The 21513-nt window shown below is 40.2% G+C and overlaps 2 protein-coding genes across 4 annotated transcripts; one reads left to right on the top strand and one right to left on the bottom strand.

The window, feature by feature from the left end:
• Positions 1 to 7905: 7905 nt before the first annotated feature.
• On the top strand, positions 7906 to 8319 carry LOC121927292 (histone H2A, sperm-like). The gene has a single exon (XM_042461015.1). It carries the CDS (start codon positions 7906 to 7908, stop codon positions 8317 to 8319), a length of 414 nt encoding a protein of 137 aa, XP_042316949.1.
• A 1629-nt stretch (positions 8320 to 9948) lies between these two features.
• NMS (neuromedin S) lies at positions 9949 to 19899 on the bottom strand. 3 transcript variants are annotated; one of them, XM_042461012.1, is made up of 10 exons: positions 19685 to 19899; positions 18623 to 18678; positions 18242 to 18292; positions 17907 to 17966; positions 17777 to 17803; positions 17631 to 17684; positions 15445 to 15480; positions 12966 to 13007; positions 11036 to 11086; positions 9949 to 10084 (listed from the first exon to the last, which is right to left on the bottom strand). In XM_042461012.1, exons 1-9 carry the CDS (start codon positions 19791 to 19793, stop codon positions 11048 to 11050), a joined length of 474 nt encoding a protein of 157 aa, XP_042316946.1. In that variant the 5' UTR covers positions 19794 to 19899; the 3' UTR covers positions 9949 to 10084; positions 11036 to 11047. The 3 variants fall into 3 exon arrangements, with proteins under 3 accessions (XP_042316946.1, XP_042316947.1, XP_042316948.1); XM_042461013.1 differs by lacking the exon at positions 17631 to 17684; XM_042461014.1 differs by lacking the exons at positions 17631 to 17684; positions 17777 to 17803.
• Positions 19900 to 21513: the final 1614 nt, after the last annotated feature.

Raw genomic sequence — 21513 nt, 5'->3', positions numbered from 1 at the left:
ACACTGGAATAGTACCTCTTTAAGAGCTCGTCTGATAAACACCATAGTATTACAACTCGGTAGTGTAAAACAGCCCCTGGAAGAGGCACCTATTCGTTGCAGAACACCTTCTCTTCTCCATGTAGAGGTCACTCTCATCACAGAGAATCTTATTGATACACAGCACCCAGCTCCAAGGTTTGAAATTATATTGGGTTTAAACAATGATTAACATGATTTCCACCCACTATAGGTTATTTGTGTACACTGGTACCCCGGGTTACGAAATTAATTCGTTCCGCCGCCGCTTTCGTAACCCGGGATACTTCGTAAGCCGAATAGCCCATAGGCGCTAATGGGAAAAAAAAGCCGCGGCTGTGCCGCGGCTCCATTTAAAACAGCGCCGGGGTTTTTTCGTAACCCGAAAAAACCTTCGTAAGCCGAAACAATAAATCCCTATGGGATTTTTTCGTATCCCGAAAATTTCGTAACCTGGGTATTTCGTAACCCGGGGGACCAGTGTACTTTTTTGCAAAGCTAAAAACCTGACAGATGCCAGACAAAGGTGGTCCTATAGTTCCAAAAAATCCTAAATTCCAATTTCACTAGGTCACCTATTCTGTACAAACACATATTCCTAAGCAAGCACCCACATGTTCTTCTGGCTTACACATTTCTGCAGTGGGTTTCTCTTCCTTCCTGCCATTCAGCTGAAACTTTCCTTTGAAAATGATCGTGAGAAAAAGTGTTCTCAAGCAGGAACAGAATAATCTTTTAGAAAACATATCTAGGAGTTGCCGTGTTGGCCATCCAAAATCCACAAAATAATGATACCTTTATTAGACCAACCAAAATACACAAAATACATGTTGCAAGCTTTTAAAGGTCCATTGGCTTCTTCATCAGGCAAGGTGTTGAAAACCTTACGAAAGAAAGAAAGAAAGAAAACAAAATTGATATTAGTCATAGCCTTTTTACTTTCTTCTGTATGATTTCAACACCTTACCTGATGAAGAAGCCAGTGGATCTTCGAAAGCTTACATCATGCTTTATTTGCATTTTGGTTGTCCCAATAAAGATATCACTGTTTGGTGGATTTTGGAGAATTTTGTTATGTTGCATTGAGATACAAGGTCTTGAGGAAGGTTTGAGCACCAACAACATTCAGTTCATGCCCAGCAAAGAAGGAAATAAAAAGAAAATAAACAAAAAAATGGGGGATCTTGAAGACCTATTGCCCTGGTGCTAGTCTCACATTTTATGGAATACAGTGGTACCCCGGGATACGAATGCGCCGGGTTACGAATTTTTCGGGATACGAAAAAATCCCATAGGGATTTATTGCTTCGGCTTACGAAGGTTTCTTCGGGTTACGAAAAAACCGCGGCGCTATTTTCCGCCACCGGAGGGCAGCAGAGAGCTATTTTTCCATTAGCGCCTATGGGAATTCGGCTTACGAAGGTATTTCGGGTTACGAAATTAACCGCGGAACGAATTAATTTCGTAACCCGGGGTACCACTGTACAATGGAATGGGGCCTCTGAATGTCGGCGGGGTATTTTGTTACTATAACCAAAAACTTCCAGGTTTATCTGCAACTGAATAATTAAAACAGATGCATACTCTACAGGTGCATTCCATACAAGAACAGCAACAACCCCTTTTTGGAAAATGGAATATATTTCCTAGAGCAGCAGTTTGAGGGGATTGACAGACCGACATTATACAGTGGTGTGGGGGCCGTGGCATACACATGCCAGCTGCCTTGACTCCGCCCCCATGCTGCCTGCCTGACCTGACGGCAGATGGCATCACAGCATGTCTTAGATGCAGCACTTACATGCACTGTGTCGAAGAAGCAGCGAAAAGCCACAGTCGCAGAGCCTAGGGTGCCCTTTCTGTGGTGCAAAAAGGAGCTACTTTTTGCAACTTCTTTTTGCGCTGCAGAAAGGCCAGATCAGGGCTGCGGCATGTAGTTGCTGCAACCACAATCCAGTGAGGAAAGGGGCTGCTGCAGGCCACTCCAAAGGGGCGGTCTGTTGAGCCCCTCAGTCATAGATCCTTCGTGTTTCAAATAATGTTCCTTACCACTTTATACTGCTGCTATAGGGTATGGGTGGAATTATAGCATTTCACCAATATTTCACCTGCCCTAAAGTCACCAGATGCTATATCATCTTGAAAGGTAAGCAGGGTCAGTCTTGGTTAATCCACCAACAAATATCAGCTGCTGTATGCTATAATTCAGAGGAAGGAACTAGTGAAATCACTTAATGAGTTTTCCTTGCTTAAGAAAACCCTATGAAATTAATTGTTGTTGCTGTGTTCCTTCAGGTTGTTTCCATGGTATGGGGACACTAAGGTGAACCTATCATGGGATTTTCTTGGCAAAATTTGTTCAGTGGGGGTTTGCCGTTGCCATCCTCTGAGAGTGTGTGACTTGCCGAAGGTTACCCAGTGGATACCCATGGCTGAGTGAGTATTTGAATACTGGGCCTCATTCCCACTACATAATAAACCAGTTTGCAAGCAGATCTGAACTAGTTTAAATTGCCCTTGTTTGCACTTGCTCTGATTCCCTGATGTGGTTTGTGAAGGAGGGCCCAGCGCTAAACCCAAAGAGCTGCTTCTGGATCTGCTGAATTACGTCTTTTGCAATGCCTCGATTTAGCGCTAGTGTGAACGAGCTGCAGATCTGACTCAATCCCCTGTGGCACAGTCAGCCCTGTGATGTGACTCCATGTTGAATCCATTCATTGATGAATGTGAATGTGAAGTGGGTTAAATTGAAACGGGTAAGATTCAGTTGCTGCTGAAAGTGTGAACATCTATTCAGCGCTAAATTGCTTCATCGATTCGACTCAAAATGGTTTATTCTGTAGTGGGAATGAGGCCCTGGTCTCCAGACTTGTAATCCAGAGCTCAAATCACCACACCATGCTGGCTCTCTATGAAATTCATAGGGTCACCCTAAGCTGACAGGAGACTTTAAGATGCACACTCACAGATGTGAAGGTGCAGTAAGAGAGGAAACTTCTGCCTGTTCTGTAGCTGATCCAATCACAAAGCCCCTTAAAGGCAGAGATACTCAAGTACTGAAGCTGGACTTGTTTACTTGTGCCCTTTATTATCTTCATTCTGAGCTGCCATTTGTGGGACCTATGGACTATAATACTCTGACTATTGTTCTGAGGTCCAGCTCTTGCTACACTGTCTCCTAGGAAAAGGATGGAAATTGTACAATTCTCCAGATGTTGGCACCAGATACCATCTGGTCTTGAAAACTAACCAGGATCAGTCCTGATTAGTACTTGGATGACAGACCACTAACAAATACCAGGTACTGCCGGTTATATTTCAGAGGAAGGAACTGGCAAAACCACCTCTGAGTATTCCTTGCCTAAGAAAATCCTATGAAATTAAGGAATCGCCTTAAGCCATACACACCATATGATGTTGAAGACCAATTCCTGGAAATCTTCAGAACTAAATGCACTAGTTTGGGCTAATGGGCGTTGCAGTCCAACAACATCTGGAGAGACACAGGATTCTTGGTCCTGTTCTAGTATGAAGTGACAATGTGTGTAGTTCCCAAATTCCTGATAGCAGTCACATTTATTTACAAGCACCACTTCTTTACACTAAATAACTTCTGAAGGCTGGGAAGCCCAAGAATACTCATACAACTCGAAGTATATTCATCCAAATGCCAGTGAAACAAAGAACAGGGATTGTATTGACTACCAGTATGTTTCCAGTATGAAGTAAAGGTGCTGGTAGTGATGAGCTTACTACTTGAAGAGGTTTTGTTGTTGTGTGCTGTCAAGTCATTTCCAACTTATGGCAATCCTCAAGTGAACCTATCACAGGATTTTCGTAGCAGGTTTCTTCAGTCAGGGTTTGTCATTACCATCCTCTGAGGCTGAAAGTGTGTGACTTGCCAAAGGTCATCCAATGAGTACTTCTCCCTGTATATGCCTGTCTGCTGAAGGAGCTCTCCTCTGTGTCCCGCCCATCACATACTTTCCAGTAGTTTATAGCTGAAAACTGGACACATGTGGTTAAGCAACATCAGGTTGTGGACAAGATGGCACAAATTATCAGTGAGGAAGCACACAAAAGCTAGGAGAGGCTTCAGCAGTTTGACTTTGCCTGAAAATACAAGCTTCTGCCCCCTCCTCTCCTTTCCCCCCTTCCAGTTCATTGAATTAAAACTACTTTTATACTTTGAATTTCATTTGCAGCAATTGAAGTGAGCAGAGGACAAAGGAAGAAAGTGGGAAGAGAAGAGAGAAACTGTAACATTAAAAGCAGCTGGAAAATTGGGACTGGAGAGGATTATGGTAATTGTGACTGTCCCTACCAAATTGGGACAGTTGGATGGTATGCCATCACTTGGGGCAATATGTTGTGGCGAGCCTTCTCTGTTTTCTCACCCCAGTTATTTTCCCTTTAGAGGTCTGATTGACACGAATACTGCTGTCATTCCAGCACTCTTTACTAAAATGTTTGGGGTGTGATTGGGTTTGTCCAAATTTGTATATATGAGTGGTTATAAATTATTATAACTGTTTTTAAACTGTCCTGTTTTAATGTTAATTGGCTTAATATGCTTTTGGCCTTTAAATTATTGTTATTGTTTTGTACCCTTCCCTGAGATGCTCAGATATAGGGCAGAATCTCAGTATTATAGGTAGGTGGCTAGAATGACCTCTCCTGGTGTTTGATTAGCAGCTGCATGTCCAGGCATGGAGATAAATGGCAGGACAAGTCTCTTCTGCTTCATTTCTAAGTGCCTGATAAGGCTAAAAACAGCACTCTGAACATGGCAGGTCAATTATCAGAATGTTTAGCAAGGAAGACCTATTTGGAGGTAGGATCTATCAATATGCAAGAGGATGTAAGAAGACCAAAGTCAGTGGTTCTCAACTCTTAGAAGTCCCAGTTAATATGGCCAGTGCATAGGAATTTTGGGAGCTGAAGTCCCAAACATCTGGAGAATCAAAAGCTGAGAGCCACTCCTATATCTTTGAATATTTGTGATTTTGTTGATAGAGCAGTGCTTCCATCAACGGAGATTGCCATTAACCCATGCACAGTTGCTAAAACCAATTCATCTCCTGGTGGTCCTCTTTCTACTCATTAGCTTCACCATATTTAGCTAGTCCTTGAACAACAGGTGTATGGTCTATTTTCACAGCTATACTTGAATCATCACTGGCCTGACCTTACACACCACTGTTATAGTTTTTGTCATCCAACTGTAAAAGTTTAAACTATAACTCAACTATTTTCTTAATCTTTTCTTCATATGGTGTCCATCTGAGCATGTGACATACTGCATCAGAAAACCATCCATGCTAATTTAAACAAGCACCTTCAAGTTATCAGTGCCCATGGAAGGAACACTTTTAGCTCTTTGTTATCCAAAGGCCTAAATAAAAGGTCATCTCTTTGCTTTGTATTATCATAATAAGATACTTACAGTGGAAAACATGAGACCTCTGCCTCAAGATACAGGAAATGTATATGATTTTATATAGAGATGTTTTAATTGTTTGAATTTTATAACAATTTTAAAGGTTTTATCTGTGAGTCACCTTGGATCCCTCCAGGGAAAAAGGCACAATATAAATAAAATAATTGATTAATTGATTAATTAATTAATTAATATTAATTTTTCCCAAAGGTGTACAGATCTTGTGGCTCTCCAAGTGTTGCTGGGGCTAGTTATTCCCTAACTTTGGCCCTCCAGATGTTTTGTCTTCAGCTGTCAGTATTCCTGACTGTTGACTGGTTTGGACTTCTAAGACATCTGGACAATAACAATTGAGAACTGCTGTGTTGGATTATTGCTCCAACATTTGGCCATGTTGTTCTGAGGATGGTAGGAGTTGGAGTCCAACATATCTAGGGAATCATACAGTTTGGAAGTCCTATCATCTGTGAATGTGTTGACTTGAATGTAGTGCCCTCTGTGAAACAATAGTGAATCAGATAAAGTAAGTAGGTTGGAATATACAGTAACATTTATCACTCAACAGATAACTGACCAGTTGTAAGATAAGGCAGTTAACATCTCTCCAGAGGTTATTTGCCTGTCTCTCTAATTGGGAGGTTGATTAAATCAAGCTACTGGGGTGATTTCAGCTGAAAGGAGCTTAATGAGGTGGCTACAGCTGAGAGTTTGAAAGAGAAATAGCAGGCAAGTGATACTTGCAAAGGAAAGACTTAGTGGTGTTCTTTGATAATAGCTCAAATCAAGCCTGTTTTGGTTTGTTCCTTCTTTCATTTAGTGTTCAGTAGAATCATTTGGTTTCTTGACAGGAAGCAAATTTTCTGCTGTTGGTATTATAAAGCTCAGAGAGGTTTATAATAATCTGTATTAAGACAGGTGAGTGGTTCAAAAAAGATCTGAGTAACAGGTATTTCCCCCTGCATTTGGGATATCTATCAAGAAGTAAGTTCAACTCAACTATTCTGTCTTGAGCTGAATAATGTTTATGTAAGCTTGTAATCTGGGGTGGGTGGGTGTCTGCCTGCCTTCATCTATATCCTTAACACAACACACATAGCCAGTGCCTATAGAAAATATGTTTTCAGATTACAGTACTACTTTACAAGGAGATAATAGTGACTGATAAGCAAGTTAATATGAAGAAAACTTTAATATATTTTTGTAAAAGTAAGGATTTTTTTTTAAAAAAAGGCATTCTAATATTTGTTTATATTTGTATAAAATTTAATGTTACTCATCCTGCATTAATTTGAGCAATGGAAGACACAATGAATAGAAATTCAAATTAAGGTGATTTAGGAGTTAAGAAGGTTGAGGGGAGCAGTTTTCTATTCCTGGGACCTGAGTGGATGCATTGATCCCCCCCACCATTTTTTAAAAAAATTACGGTCCTAATGATTTTAGGCTAATTATTTTTTGAAATATTTTATTTTTAAAAAACTGTATTTTATTCTTTTAACAAGTGATCTGTTTTAATATTGAAATAATCTAATTGTATTTTAATGTATTACAGTGGGCCCTCTCCATATGCAGGGAATCCGTTCCAGACCTCCCTGTGTATGGGGAAAAACATGTATGCTCAAACCCTATTTGTTTTAATGGGGGAGTGCTACTGCATGCAGCACACACAGTGCACACATCATTATACCTCCCATGGCTTAAATTTCCACATAAGGTTAAAGCCGCATATGGTGCACCCACATATGGCACCGGTGCGCTGTACTTTTGTATGTTAATGGTACTGTTCTTTAAATTGTAAGCTGCTCTGAGTCCCAGTTTTTTTGGGGGGAAGGGATACAAAATAATAATAATAATAATAATAATAATAATAATAATAATAATAATATAGCTTAGCTAGGGGCTGTATATAATACTATAATCTAATACATATGGAAAGTGATCTAGATAACAAAGTTTGCCATATTACTCAGTTCATGGTTAAATTCCTGTTCCAACATGCTAACAAGACAGTCAACTAGGCCTCGCTATATCCAACTATCCTGACTTGGCAAAGACAGTTCCAATGAATTCTCTGTAGCCCCACTTTTTCACCTGCTTTAAAAATGTCCCAGTGTCTTTCCCTGTCTCCCTTTGTCCTTGGCTTACTTCTATTGGTGCAAGTTGAGTTCAAAATGAAAAAGTAGTTTGCACTCAATTAACTCAGTGGGGACAAAAGGAGGGAGAGGAGTCTTGCCCTTCCCGCTATGTTCAGGCAAAAGCAAATTGCTGTGGTCTCTCTCAGCCTGTTTTCCCTCATTAATAACTTTCTATCTTGGCCACATTCTGATGTTGCTTGACTACATGTGTCCTGGTTTTTATCTGTGAAATGTTAGATGGTATGCTATGTGATGAAGCTAATTAAATGGGAACGTTGAAGGGATATTTTCCCCCTGTTTATAGGAGCTACAATGTCTGGACGTAGCAAGAAGCCTCCAAAGACTGCTGTTGCTTTCCGAAAAAACAAGAGTGCCAGAGCTGACCTGCAGTTCCCAGTGGGCCGCATTGGACGGTACTTGAAGATGGGTCACTATGCTGACAGAGTAAGTCCTGGAGCTTCAGTTTACCTGGCAGCTGTGTTGGAATATCTGACTGCGGAGATAGTGGAACTGGCAGGAAAGGCTGCTCATGAAAACAAGAAGTTGCGGATTGGGCCACGACACATCCTGCTGGCAGTGAGGCACGATGAAGAACTAAACAAGTTGTTTGAGGGTGTGATTATTGCTGAAGGAGGTGTCCTGCCCAATATCCAAGCCCAGCTTCTCCCAAAGAAGACCGTGACATCTAAGGAGGTTGCGGAAGATGCTCGGTCACAGGAGTTCTAAAGACTGCTAAAATGTTTTGCCTCACCACAATGGCCTCTGATAATATTTATGAATCTTGGCTTTGAGTCATAAATGCAGAAATAATGTATGTACTTTGTAATGTAAAATAGCACCATACTTTCATGTGCTTATAAAAATATTTCACTATTTTTATAATGTTGAAATAAAAAGCAATTTTTCTAATAGTTTGATTTTGTTCACAACAGTACATCATAGAGGCACTCACTTAGTGATTTAGTTCACTTAGAACTACATCACTTAGTTCACTTAATGTGATGTTTGGTCACTAAACACATAGTTAGAAATACAGTACTTCATTCCTGACACTTAGGGTTGTTACATACACTCTGCTGGTATATTGTTTATGTACAAATGCAACTCTCATTCACCCTTCACCATTGGCTGTGTTAAATGTGGCTGGAGTCCAACAACTGAGTTTATCAAATGGGAGGAATTTCTCTTAAATTCGAAAGAAAAGAAAGTGGGGCCAGAACACATTCACTTAAAGTCACAAGTTTCGCGCAATTACGTGAATACTCATTGCATTCGAACTGGCTTTCCGTTGCCCGAAAATAGCATGCCATTGCCCAAATTTGCGTGTGGCAGTCTATCACACAATAATGTGAAACCACATGATTGCGTTCGGACTGTCTTCCCATTGCCTGAATTTGTGTGTAGTGGGTTATCACGCAATAACGTTAAACCCCATGATTGCGTTCAGATAGCCATCGGATTATACTTCCAATTGCCCTTGTCTGATAAACTCCAATATCTGAAGAGCCACAGTTTCCCCATCCCTGATGTACAACTGCATTTGCAACAGCCTGCTAATTTCCAGATACTTTTGTTATCTTTTAAAGATAATATCAAAGTAATGGTGCTGTTAGCAATTATTCCATTTTCCTCAAGTACCCCAGTGCTGTTTTTGCTCAAATGGGTAAATATTATAGTTTTTGTGGGTTTTTTGGGCTCTGTGGCCATGTTCTAGAAGAGTTTATTCCAGAACATGGCCACATAGTCTGAAAATCCCACAAATAACTATGGATGCTGGCTATGAACAAGCCATTCGACTTCACATGGGTAAATATTCTTCCTCACTCACACCATGTTAGAAAACATGAAAATGAAGATTTCTGAGAACTGAATGTGACTGTACAGTTTTGTGAGTATCAAATAGTCAGCGAAAGTCACAAAATGATGGGGCCCACAGTCTCATGACTGGGTCCCTTGTAAATATGCCTGAAGGCTTCATTAAGCAGTCTACATGACAGGGGTAGGCAACCTTTTTGAGCCGGGGGCCGGGTTGCTGTCCTTCAGACAATGGGGGGCCCAAACTCAAAATGGCGTCCGGAGCGGTGCGGAAGCTGCGGCGGGGTCGGCAATCAGCGGCAGGACCGGGCTGGGGCCGGTCCCTGCTACATGACCATTGAAAAAAGCCACAAATGAGGCTGGAGAAATTTGAGTGAATATTCAATAAACAATTAGCAATCTAGTTTCTAATTTGTTTCCATTCCAAGAGAAAAGCCCACCTGGGTTTCATCTGAATGACAACATGACAGACCTAAATGAATGAAAGATAAGGTGCAAACACACAGAGAAAATGTACAAGCATAATTGATGGCTGCAAGTTTATTATATATGACTTCATATAGTAGAGAAGCACGTCTCTTAAAACAAGGGACTAGTCATAATCCAACATCTGTTTTTGTGGTATAAAGTGATGCAGCATAGAGGCCAAGCCAAGGATTTCAGGTTCCACTGGAGTCTAGGGGGAGAAATAAGTATATTTTAAAAGGCATTTTTGACTTCTAAAGGACTATAAATACTGCCACCTGATGTAATATTCCCTTGTGGAACAAAGGGCCCACAGCTTGAGAAAGCTGCTTTTGGATTACAACTCTCCCATCCCTGCCAGGAGGGGGTCCAGAGAAGTGATTTCTCTAAATTCTACCTCTCCACAGAATGGAACTTACACAGCTGTTGTAGTTCACACTTCCTACGGGTATAGAGAAGGGTCTGGATCATCCCCTTCTTTTTTACAGGGTTTGAGAATGGTTGGTCAAAAAATTAGTAGTCTTATTTTTAAAAACAATAATAATTTAACCACAATATAAAACTGTTTGAGTTGTTGAACATGAATGATGTTATTTTTGAGTACAGATTAATATTCCTCATTTACCATTGTTCTTATGAGACATGATGAAACTTTGCTTGATCTCTCTAAATCTGGCAACATGAAACCCATGCACAATCCCAGCTGGATGATTAGCACTATGAATTTTGATGGTCCTGTCCTAGAGTTTGTAAAAGTAACCTTTTCGGACAACAACTCACAGAATCCCTGAGCCAAGCATGTTAGCTGCAGGATTCTTTGGACTGTAATTCAAAAAAGTTGTGCCAACATCTGTGCTTACCACATGATTGAAAAAGTGAAATAAAACCAACTTTCTTTACCTTCAGACAATTCTTTGGTGCTATTAAGATGATAACACAGACTACTGCTGAGGGATGGGTGAAGTTCCACCTATGTGGAATGCATTGGTTCAATGCATCTATCTAGAAATAGCATTTGGATTTAGCCCACATTTCCCCAGCCAAATTCATAATAAATTTTCTTTAACTTAAGGGAGATTTTGCACTTCCACAGGAAAAGTCAATGCTGCTATATGCATAAGCAAATAGTACAGTGATGATAAAGAAGATAAATTAAAATCACCTTTTGCTTAGTCTATTCACCTCCATTATCCACAGTCCTTCCATTCCTAGGCTGCAAATACCATATGCAAACAAATGTTATAATACTGTTTATGAACTAAGTTTGAAAAATAATGAGAGTTCTGTGTAAGTCAAATTGAGCATTAGAAAGCACACGTGTAGATTTGACTCCGTCAAGTACTTTACCAAACTGAAATGAAAGGATTTGCAAAAAAGCACCATTTGGTCACAAAGCAGAACAATTGCTAAGTAGTCTGTGCATGGTTTTACTTTTGTTTGACATGGTGTTACTCAATGAGCTTCTTGAGGTCTACTCTGCAGCCTGCCTCCACTGTCTCCACCTTGAAAACTAACTTTAGAGCAGCCCATTGTCTAACATGTTTGTTGCTCTCCACCCCCCTCCGATTCCGAGAAACAAACATCCCAAGTTCTAGGGGCAAATCTTGTCTGCTGCTGCTCTTAGAAAAAAAAATGTTTTTAGAAGAAGAATCCATTCTATTCCCCTATTTCCAATGAGGACAGGCTGCCAAGTAGACACATTTCTCAAAGGGGAACAGCAAACATGGTGTTACTCAATGGGCTCCTTGTTATGCTCAGAATGAAGGACATTATGGAATTCCTCTCATACGCCCTAACAAAAGGTTGGAATGGAGGACACATCTGTGAAAAGGAGGACATCTGGTCTGATATAATAAGAGTCAGATCTATGGATTTTGGACGTTTGGGTTTTGGGATGATGTAACCAAATGCAAATAAAGCCAGTTAAGAATGATGGCAAAGTTTCCTCAGCTGGCTTTCCAAGTGATCCTAACTAATCAGGATTTCCAAGTCATTGCTTAGGCGTGACTATTTTTATTTTATTTTGGCAAAACTAAAAAAGTTACTAAAAAGTAGGAGCGTTCCTTATGAAATGCACTCCTTTCAGTGCATTTTCAATAGCAATGAATAAGCTGCAACCTAAGCACATGTATTCAGGATTAAGTTCCACTTAACTCAATAACATTGTCATCTGAGTAATGAAAATCCCAGTTCATTTCATGGAACCAGGTTTCACCAGTTAAGGAAGAGATTTTCAGCTGTTTTGAAGAGCAGGGCAAAAGTCTTAAAATGTTGGTATGTGTTGGTTTACCTTAGCTCTAGTAGAATTGGCATGGAGATTTATTATTAGGTTTGGGTTTTAAAAAAAACAAATATCTAAAAATCTTTGGAAATGTAAATGTTTCCACAGCCCCTAGCCACATTTCAAAGGTTGGTTAGCCAAGAGAACACTCCTACATCAGACTCATGGGCATTTGGACCTAAAGGTAACAAAGAGTTTGTGTCTGTTTACCATAAGCATGAAGTTTTTTTTTCTTCAAGTGTAAAACTACATTTGACTGCTTTGGATCTGTTCAAAAGTTCCACTGAAACTGATGGATCAAATTAGTTGCAGCTATCTCAAATACGTACCTGGCAGGGGAGACACCATGATCAAATAAAACATTGTTTCTGTGCTTATTTTATTAATCAGATAATATTCTGGCCTATATCCTGTTGTTAGCCCTAACTAGAGCTGACCCATTGAATTGGTGAGATTTATCTACATGTTGACTCACTAGTCAACAATTGATTTAACAGGGCTATTCTGATTAGGATTAACCAATAAGATTCAGGTCTATGAATCCTTTCACAATTATCAAATTATAAGTCTACTTAACTACCATGGTTTTATCCTATGGAATCTTGGGATTTGCAGTTTAGGGAGGGGCCTTTTGAATTTTCGGCAGAGTTCTCTACTTCCTCACCAAACTAAAAATCCCAGGATTTCTTAGGATGCAGACATGGCAGTTGAAATGGGATCTTTGTGTTATTATTATGTAGTGTGCAAGGGCTCTATATCTGGCTGAAGGTGGAGGAAGACTGTTGTCAAAGGTAGCAGAAAAATTAGATACCCGAAAAAGAAAAAAGGGTCGTCCCAAGGCATCCAAACCATCCTGTAAAATAAAAGAAACAAAGTACAGTAAAAGTTCTAACCATGACATAAACCAGCACTTGTCAATATAGTGGGGTTTAACATGGAAGCAGCAAGACAAGGAGGCAGCTGATCCTGCAGCAAGGAATCTGAAGAACCTTCCTCCCAGCAAGCGAGATACATAATGTAATTTTTTATATTCCTACTCAAAAGTTATTTCAACTGAGACAAATGGTACTTGCTCCCAGCCAACTATCTATAGCAGGGATGGGAATCATGTGGCCCTTCAGATGTTGTTGAACTGCAACTCCCTTGCCAGCATATCTACAGTGAGGAATATTAAGACCTCTAGTTTAACAACATCTGGAGGTCCACAGAATTCCCACTTCTGGATGGAGAAGCCATCAAAGCATCTCAGATGCTCAAGGATGAAGGAATGTCAGGAGATCCACTTTTCATCCTTTTCTAGTGAAGAAGCACCCAGACTGCAGGCTCTTTCAGCAAGGGTTTGCATAACACATGCAGCTGTGCTTAGGATGGGGGAAGGCTTGGGCACTGACCTGAGTCAATTTAAATATGTTAAAGGAGGAAAGAAATGTCAGGTTCCATGGAATAAAAAAAAAAAAACTCAGAGGGCTGGGGACTTTCTTGATTTTGGGGGATTCCCTTCTCCCCTAGCAGGCTCCCATTCCCCATCCTGTAATGTCTGGGAAGGCTCCCTGACCTTCCAAAAAGAACTTTTAGTGAGCAGAGATGCCACCAGGGATGTGAAAAATTCTGCGACTTACCAGAAGATCTATCCTAATTTAACTCTCAGAGCACTTGGGACAGTGGGAGAGGAATATAGAAGTTAAAAGGGGGGTAATTTTTTTGGTGGTGGTGGGAATCTGAGAAACACTGATATAAACAAGTATCACTTTCCCCAACCCTGACTGCTGCTACACTGCAGAATCACTGGAGTTTGACACCACTTTAACTGTTATGGCTCCGTTCTATGTATCCCTAGTTTTTGTCCCGTAGTTCGTTGTGGCACCAGAGATCTCTGTCAGAGAAGGCTAAATATCTCACAAAATTACATATCCCAAAATTCCATAGCATTGAGCCATGCAGTTAAAGTGGTGTCAGGCTGTATTACGTCTGTAGTGTAGATACTGCCATCTGCCATAATTCAGGGCTTCTTCCCATCCCCCACTCCAATTGCATGTAAATCTTAGATATTATAAAACAGTGTTGAACTTAGTGGAAAAGTTAACAAGAATACTATGTCCTCAGTCCAGTGCTGAGTGAGGAAAAGTTACTTTATTGAACCAAAACTCCTGATTTTAATTAAAAATGCAGATACCCCCTACTGCATATGCAAGAAACTCCTGGGCAGAAGGGGAGTCCTTCTCCCTCTAACACTCCCATGATTCACTGTGGGAGTATTACAGTCTGTGGCTGCATGCACCTCTTCCTCCCTTTTTGTATTTATTTTTGACAGAGAGAAGAGTCTCTGCAAAATTCTCCTCTTGCACATGTTCAGATCATGCCTTTATTGGTATAGACATATTTGCAGGGATTGCATTTTTAAAAGACACAGTTTGTGCCATTGATTCACGTCAGAACATTTCTTTTTTTTTTTAATTTTATTTTTAAAGTATATAACCACTTTTACATACATGTTTACAATATGCACTTTCTAAAACAAATGTTACAATGTTTGCATTAATATGTTCTTTACCATAAACAAGCTTAGCCTTTATACTTACTTTTTTTTCTAAAATAAAACTTCCCTCCTTTTAGAACTTACTTGCTTATTGCATATGCACCTGTTAATCTTAAGAATAAGAATCAATGTAATTGATTCAGAACATCAGAACATTTCAAAGGACGTTCCAAACCAAAACTGGGCCATTTGACTACTGTAACTATAATTTGCAAAGATCTGGAAAGTTTAATGAGTTGTACTGTATAGGGGTGTTTGGTTTTCTAGGAAAGGCAGAGGAAAAACTATGCTTGACTTTGTCTCTATAACAGGGATGTGAATCATTGATCCCTTGGGCCACATGTGGCAACTGAAAACCATCTCTGTAGTTTCCAGGCTCTTTCCTGCCACCCTCGGACTCATTCCATCCTTTTAAAATATTGATGAAAATGTCCAGAAGCCACCAGAGTGTGTGATTCTGGCTTCAAATAAGGCATGGCCCCTGCAACTTCTTTTGGGTTACCCTCCACTGGATTTTTGAGGCTGCCAATGTTGGTCACTTTTGGTTTCCCTGTAGGTCCATGGGATATGTGAAAAATGGCACTGGTGCTGTCCCTGGATCCTACAGAACTGCTCATTCTATCTCTACCCTCATCTCCTTGATCAACCATTTCAAAAAGTCACTCTTTATGAACTTTATGTCCATTTTGTCAGCATGCCAACTTCTCACCTGGATCCCCACCCCCACCAGTCATAATCAGCACATTTAGCCTACCTTCTTTGTAAATTCTGCAGCAGCAACCTGTGATTCCTGCAAGGCAATAGTGCAATGTTAATTTCATCTTACTTAAACGATAGTATGCTGCAGCCTTGCCACAGTATTTAGTAGATCAATGCAGTGTACTGGAGCAGACTAGAGCAATTAAAACGCAAAATAGGCAGTGTTAAAATGGAAAGAGAATAATAAACTTTTTCAGTTTAGCTGAGGTCTTTCTTTGACCAAACTACATACATTGCATGCTTCACTCCCTTTAACTGAAATGGCACACTCATGCTCTTGAACACAATAAAAATGCTCAAATGAAAAGTAATATTCTAATGTTGATTTTTGAGAGGACTATTTTATTTCTGCTGCTACATTGCTTCTGCCACTCTTTATATTTTTTTCACAGATATTTTAACCCAGTCACAAGCCACAGCTGGTACTTTGCAATGCAGCACAGATTATGATGATGATGATGATGATGATGATGATGACAATGATGAATATACATATATGCCCAAATCTTTTGTGGATGGTGATCAATAGAACCATTCCTTACAGCTGACAAGGAAGAACTAATTATTCCACAAGGTATGGAAGTGACAGGGCTATATGCTCCTGTATTCTAACACTTTTGCGCACAGGTGATAGGGTAGATGTGCATGGAAATATTGCCATTGAGTCCCCAATAACAGCTGGTAGCTTCCATGTCAGTGGTATTTTAGCTAGAATTTTAAATAGGCCCAGCACCATAGATAACGCTTTTAAATTTAAGACTAAACGTAAGGCCAGTCTACACATAGGTGTACTATGTGAATTGGTGCAAATTTTTGAACATTCATGTTGATGGTTAGGAGTTTTCATTTTCCTGCGCAAATTCACATCTATTTGCAGCTATCCTTCTGTCAAAAATGCACAGCCATCCATATGCATGTGAAGCTGACAGACTGCCACATATGCAATAGTGCAATTATGTTCATTTCTGTGAGTTTCATTGGATACTCCAGTAAAAACTGCAAAGTCTTTTTCAGCTGAGTTTAAGGAGTTTTTCAGGGGTCCCCCTGCAAAAAGCTCGAACTCCTGGAAATTGCATGTGGCTGGATCACTTTCTATTTAACTGGATATGGAGTATTTTAAACATGTAGACTAGCCATAAAACTCGGAGTAGATTTACCACTTTCCTAATGTGGAAGCCAGGTGCTGTGCTGTCCAGTGCTGAGTACAAATATTTGCTAAGTGCAGTATTTATTGTTGTGACTGAGTTCCAAGAAACCTTAGAAACATTTGTATGAAAATCATGGAGGGATGAGAATATATAGAAAGTAAGAAGGAGAGAAGAAGGAAAGGGGAGTGGGTAATGATGGTGCTTTTTTCCCATACTAAAAGCTCACAGTTTTAACACCGGCACAATGGCTTTTTTGAGGACAACAACAGTTGAGATGACATTTGAGTGCCACAAAATACTATGGAAGTAATAAGTGCGTACTGGCTCAAGGAATCTTTTCATTCTTCTCTCCGAGAGCTTTGGAACAAGACTCATTAAAGGATGCACGGGGAAAGACTATAACAAAGAGATAGCATGAACGCTAGTTTTATATCATGATGAACATTAGAAAAAGGAAATTTCTAAAGTCTAGACACGAGCTGATTGGTTTTGATAGTCTAATGCTGACTATTGAATAAACCTCATTGCTTTAAGTGGGACTTACGCAAGAGGATCATGCTTAAATGTATTTCTGAGCACTCATGTTCCGTTTTAATAAAGTAAATCATCACCATAAGAGAATGAATCTGTGTATACACTCAGTTTTTCCCTCAAGAAAGTATCAGTTATATATAAAGAGCTTTTTAATAGTTATAAGCTCTCTTATGAGTAAAAACATTAGCTATTACATACAATAATCTAAAAAAAACTTCATGAATGCACAAAAGCAGCTTGCGTCAACCCAACTTCTTTTTAAAAAAAATTTGTTTCTTTATCAGCTGACCTCTTAAGTCATATAATAAACTCCTTTTGACAGAAAGTAGTTTGAAAGAATTTTGTCTAAAACCCCATGAGGGGAAATTCAGCTATTTGATTTATTCATATGTTCCAAGGTATTAAAGTATGCCATCTTTGGATTTAAGACAAATTAATTATCATCTGCTCTACACTACTTTGTATGTATAATGTATAACATGTATGTCAAAATACTAACCCCAGCTTTAAGTGGATAAGTTGGGTCTTGAGCTCTGGAGTAGTGAAATAGAAACTGAACAGAAAAAGCTGTTTTAGTATTTGCATTGTTTAGGCAATGATGCATTATGCATATAATGTTTATTTCTTTAAAAAGTAAATACTTACCCTTTTATATATTTCCTGATTATTTTCCTAGTGAGGATAATGATGATGATATTAGATTACACAGCAAATAATGATTCCTTGACTACATAAATACTGTCGCTTCCTTGGAAATAAAATAAGCGGATCTTACCTCATCGATCTGCAGGCTATCAAACATGGAGTTACATAGATCCATAACAGAACTGGAGACCTACAAGAAAAGTATATTTAAAAAAATAATAATAGTGAAGATCGAAGTGATGGTGGTATTAAATCTGTATGATAAGAAGCCAAATCATGGGTATGTATCTTCAACTGAGATATATGCTTTAAAATGACATATGATAAAAAAATGCACAGTTATTTGTTTGTGGTTCAGGCAGTATTAAAAAATGTTATCAGAAAGCATTATCTTTAACCTTGAACCAGGTTGGTATCACTGAGAAGTATTAATACAATCCAAAGTTAATCACAACTTTGTTTTACCTGAGGTTGGTCAGACAGTTCTATCCACTGACTGAAACACAGGGCCAGTCTCTGTAACAGAAGTTTTTTAAAAGAAAGGAAATTCAGATGTATAGCGAAGCCTGTAGTTTGCACCAAAGCTTATCACTGGATTTTCTGAAGTTTATAACTTTGTCTGAAGGCTAAGCTCATATCTACTTTACACTATTACATTTAGTCAATGTAGGAATGCCACAGCCCATCTTTCCAGTTACATGCATACCCCAAATGATCAATTTCCCCCTTATAATCCTTCTCTTTCCCTCTATAGCAGGAGAAGAACCCACCCTTTTCATGGGAGCGCATATAATTTTGGTATCTGTTTCCTACCTATACGCAGGTGATTATCTGAAAAGTTCTTACCTCATTTTTAGGAATGTCTGATTCGCTTAGGTAGCCAGCAAAAGGTTGAGGAAAACCTGTTGAAGTGGAAGAATAGGGAGGTAATAAAATCAGAGGTAATAAAACATGTTTTTATTTCAAGCAAAAATCTCGCCACCCCGCTCCCTTTTCAGTGTGATCTTGGCTTCCATCCTAAAGCAGGAGAAGTAAAAACTCTAAATTGCAGGGTTTTAAAAACTTTTTATTATTATTAAACATATAATATACATACAATGAATACAGTCAGCATACAATACAAGCAATGGACATACAAGAAACAGCTTTGCCTTTTGTTGTCGTTGTGTGCCTTCAAGGAGTTTCCAACAACAGGCAACTCTATCATGGGGTTTCCTTGGCATGTTTCCTCAGAGGGGGGGTTGTTGTGGCCATCCTCTGAGGCTGAGAGAGTGTGACTTGCCCAGGAGTCATCTACTGGGTTTTCAAGGCTGAGTCAGGATTCGGACTCTGTTTTCCAGAGTCCAAGTCTAACATTCAAACCACTACACTGATTCTCACTGAAGACTTTTATCTGTTGTTATCCCTAGTATTACACAAGTGGAAATGTTAGAATTAGAAACCTGCAATGCTGAGTTTCCCCCTCTTCTTTAGAGAGGTTTTGCATGGCCATCCTCTGAGGCTGAGAGAGTGTAACTTGCCATGGGGTCAGGTTTCCCAAGGCTGAGTCAGGATTTGAATCCTGTTCTCCAGATTTTCAAATTAACATTCAATTAATTAACATCAGCATTCAAACCACTACACTGACTCCCACTGCAGACTATCATCTGTTGTCATTCCCAGTGGAAATGTTAGAATTTTAAAACCCTGCAAAGTTGAGTTTTTCCTCCTCCTCCTCCTCCTCCTCCTTCTTCTTCAGAGGGGGCTTGCCATGGCCATCCTCTGAGGCTGAGAGAGTGGGACTTGCCCAGGGGTCAAGCTCTCCAGGCGCTGGAGATTGAAGGGTGGCCACAAATGGGAGGCATGCAACAACAACCACAGCAAAAGTCTCTGTTACCTGCAGCCTCTCTTGCCTGCAGGGAGCCTCACCTGAGCTGCATTGTCCCTTGCAGAGGCAGTAGAGGAGGAAGAGCAAGGGGAAGAAGGAGGGGGGCTGCAGTGGTCCAGAGACTAGGCTTCTCCGGCGGAGCCTCCGCATCTTGCCTCCAGAAGAAGTCCACCAGAAGGCGAGGCGAGGCGTCTTGCCCTTTTTGTCTGGCCAGCCTGGACTCCAGCTGAGCCTTGATCTGGAGGAGGAAGGCACTCCTGCAACACAAGCCCCTCAGCCCTGAGCCCAGTCCCTTCAGAGGAAGCAGCCTGGAAGGGACAGCTCTGCAGAGGGGCTCAGAGGTCTCCCTAAACAACAACAACAACAACAATATTTTTGTTGTTGTTCATTTGTAATAATAGTCTCCTTCAGAGGAAGGAGCCTGGAAGGGACAGCTCTACAGAAGGAGCTCAGAAGTCTCCAATAATAATAATAATAGTAATATTGTAGTAGTTGTTGTTTGTTTGTAATAATAGTAATTGTTGTTGTTTATTTGTAATAATAGTAACAGTACCCTTCAGAGGAAGGAGCCCAGAAGGGAACAACTCTGCAGAAGGAGCTCAAAAGTCTCCCTAAATAAATAAATAAATGTAGTTGCAGTTGTTGTTTCTTTGTAATATGTTGTTGTTATTGTGTGCCTCAAAGTCATTAGGGCGACCCTATCATGGAGCTTTCTTGGCACTTACTTCAGAGGGTTTTTTGGTCATTGCCATCCTCTGAGGCTGAGAGAGTGTGACAATCCCAAGGTCACCCAGTTGGTTTACATGGTTGAGCGGGAATTCCAACCCTGGTCTCCCAGTGTCCTAGTCCAACACTCAAACCACTATACAGTGGGCCCTTGGTATCCGCTGGGGTTTGGTTCCAGGGTCCCCCATGGATAACAAAATCGGTGGATGCTCAAGTCCCATTATATGCAATGGCACAGTAAAATTCCAACCCTGGTCTCCCAGTGTCCTAGTCCAACATTCAAACCACCATAATAGTGATGTTTTATTATTAACTGCCCTTAAATCAGCCTTGACTCATGGTGACCCTGTGTTTGAGACATCTTCAAGCCTCCCTGTCTATCTTCAACCACTGCTTAGATCCTGTAGATCAGTGGTTCCCAAGCTTTGGTCTTCTAGGTGTTTTGGCTTCCAAAATTCCTGACCCATTGGACAAACTGTGTGGCGGTTCTGGGAGCCGAACCTGGGGAACCAATTTTTGGGAACTGCTGCTGTAGATCATCCTGCCCTTGACCTCCCTGGTTAAGTCTATCCATCTGGCATGTAGTCTTCCTATCTTTATGCCCCCCTCTACCTCTGCTAGCATTATAGCCTTTTCTAATGAATCATGCCTTCTCATTAAGTGGCCAAAGTATGACAGTCTCAGCTTAATCATCTTGGTTTCCTGGGAGAGTTCTGGTTTGATCTGTTCTAGGACCCATTTGGTTGTCTTTTTTGGCTGTCCATGGTATCTTCACCACGCTTCTCCAGCATCACATCTCAAATGAATTAATTTTCTGCCTCTCTGCTTTCTTCACTGTCCAGCTCTCACAGCTGTACATGGTGATGGGGAATACAATATCAATACAGCATCAATTAACCATGTACAGATGGCCTGCCATATCTATCGATTCTTTATTCATGGATTCAAGCATCCACTACTTGAAAATATTTAAAAAGCATATACTGTAAATTCCAAAAGGCAAACCGTGATTTTCCATTTTATAAAAGTGACACTGGCGGGTTACACACTGCCATTAAAGTACGCGCAGAGCGTGTACTAGGGTTAGGGAGGTGCGGTGCTTCCGCACCTCCCTAACCCTAATACGCGCTTTGCGCGTAAAAAA

Source organism: Sceloporus undulatus, chromosome 3, assembly GCF_019175285.1.
Source record: "Sceloporus undulatus isolate JIND9_A2432 ecotype Alabama chromosome 3, SceUnd_v1.1, whole genome shotgun sequence".
Lineage (NCBI taxonomy): Eukaryota > Metazoa > Chordata > Lepidosauria > Squamata > Phrynosomatidae > Sceloporus > Sceloporus undulatus.
This window is presented reverse-complemented; position numbering and strand designations above follow the sequence as displayed.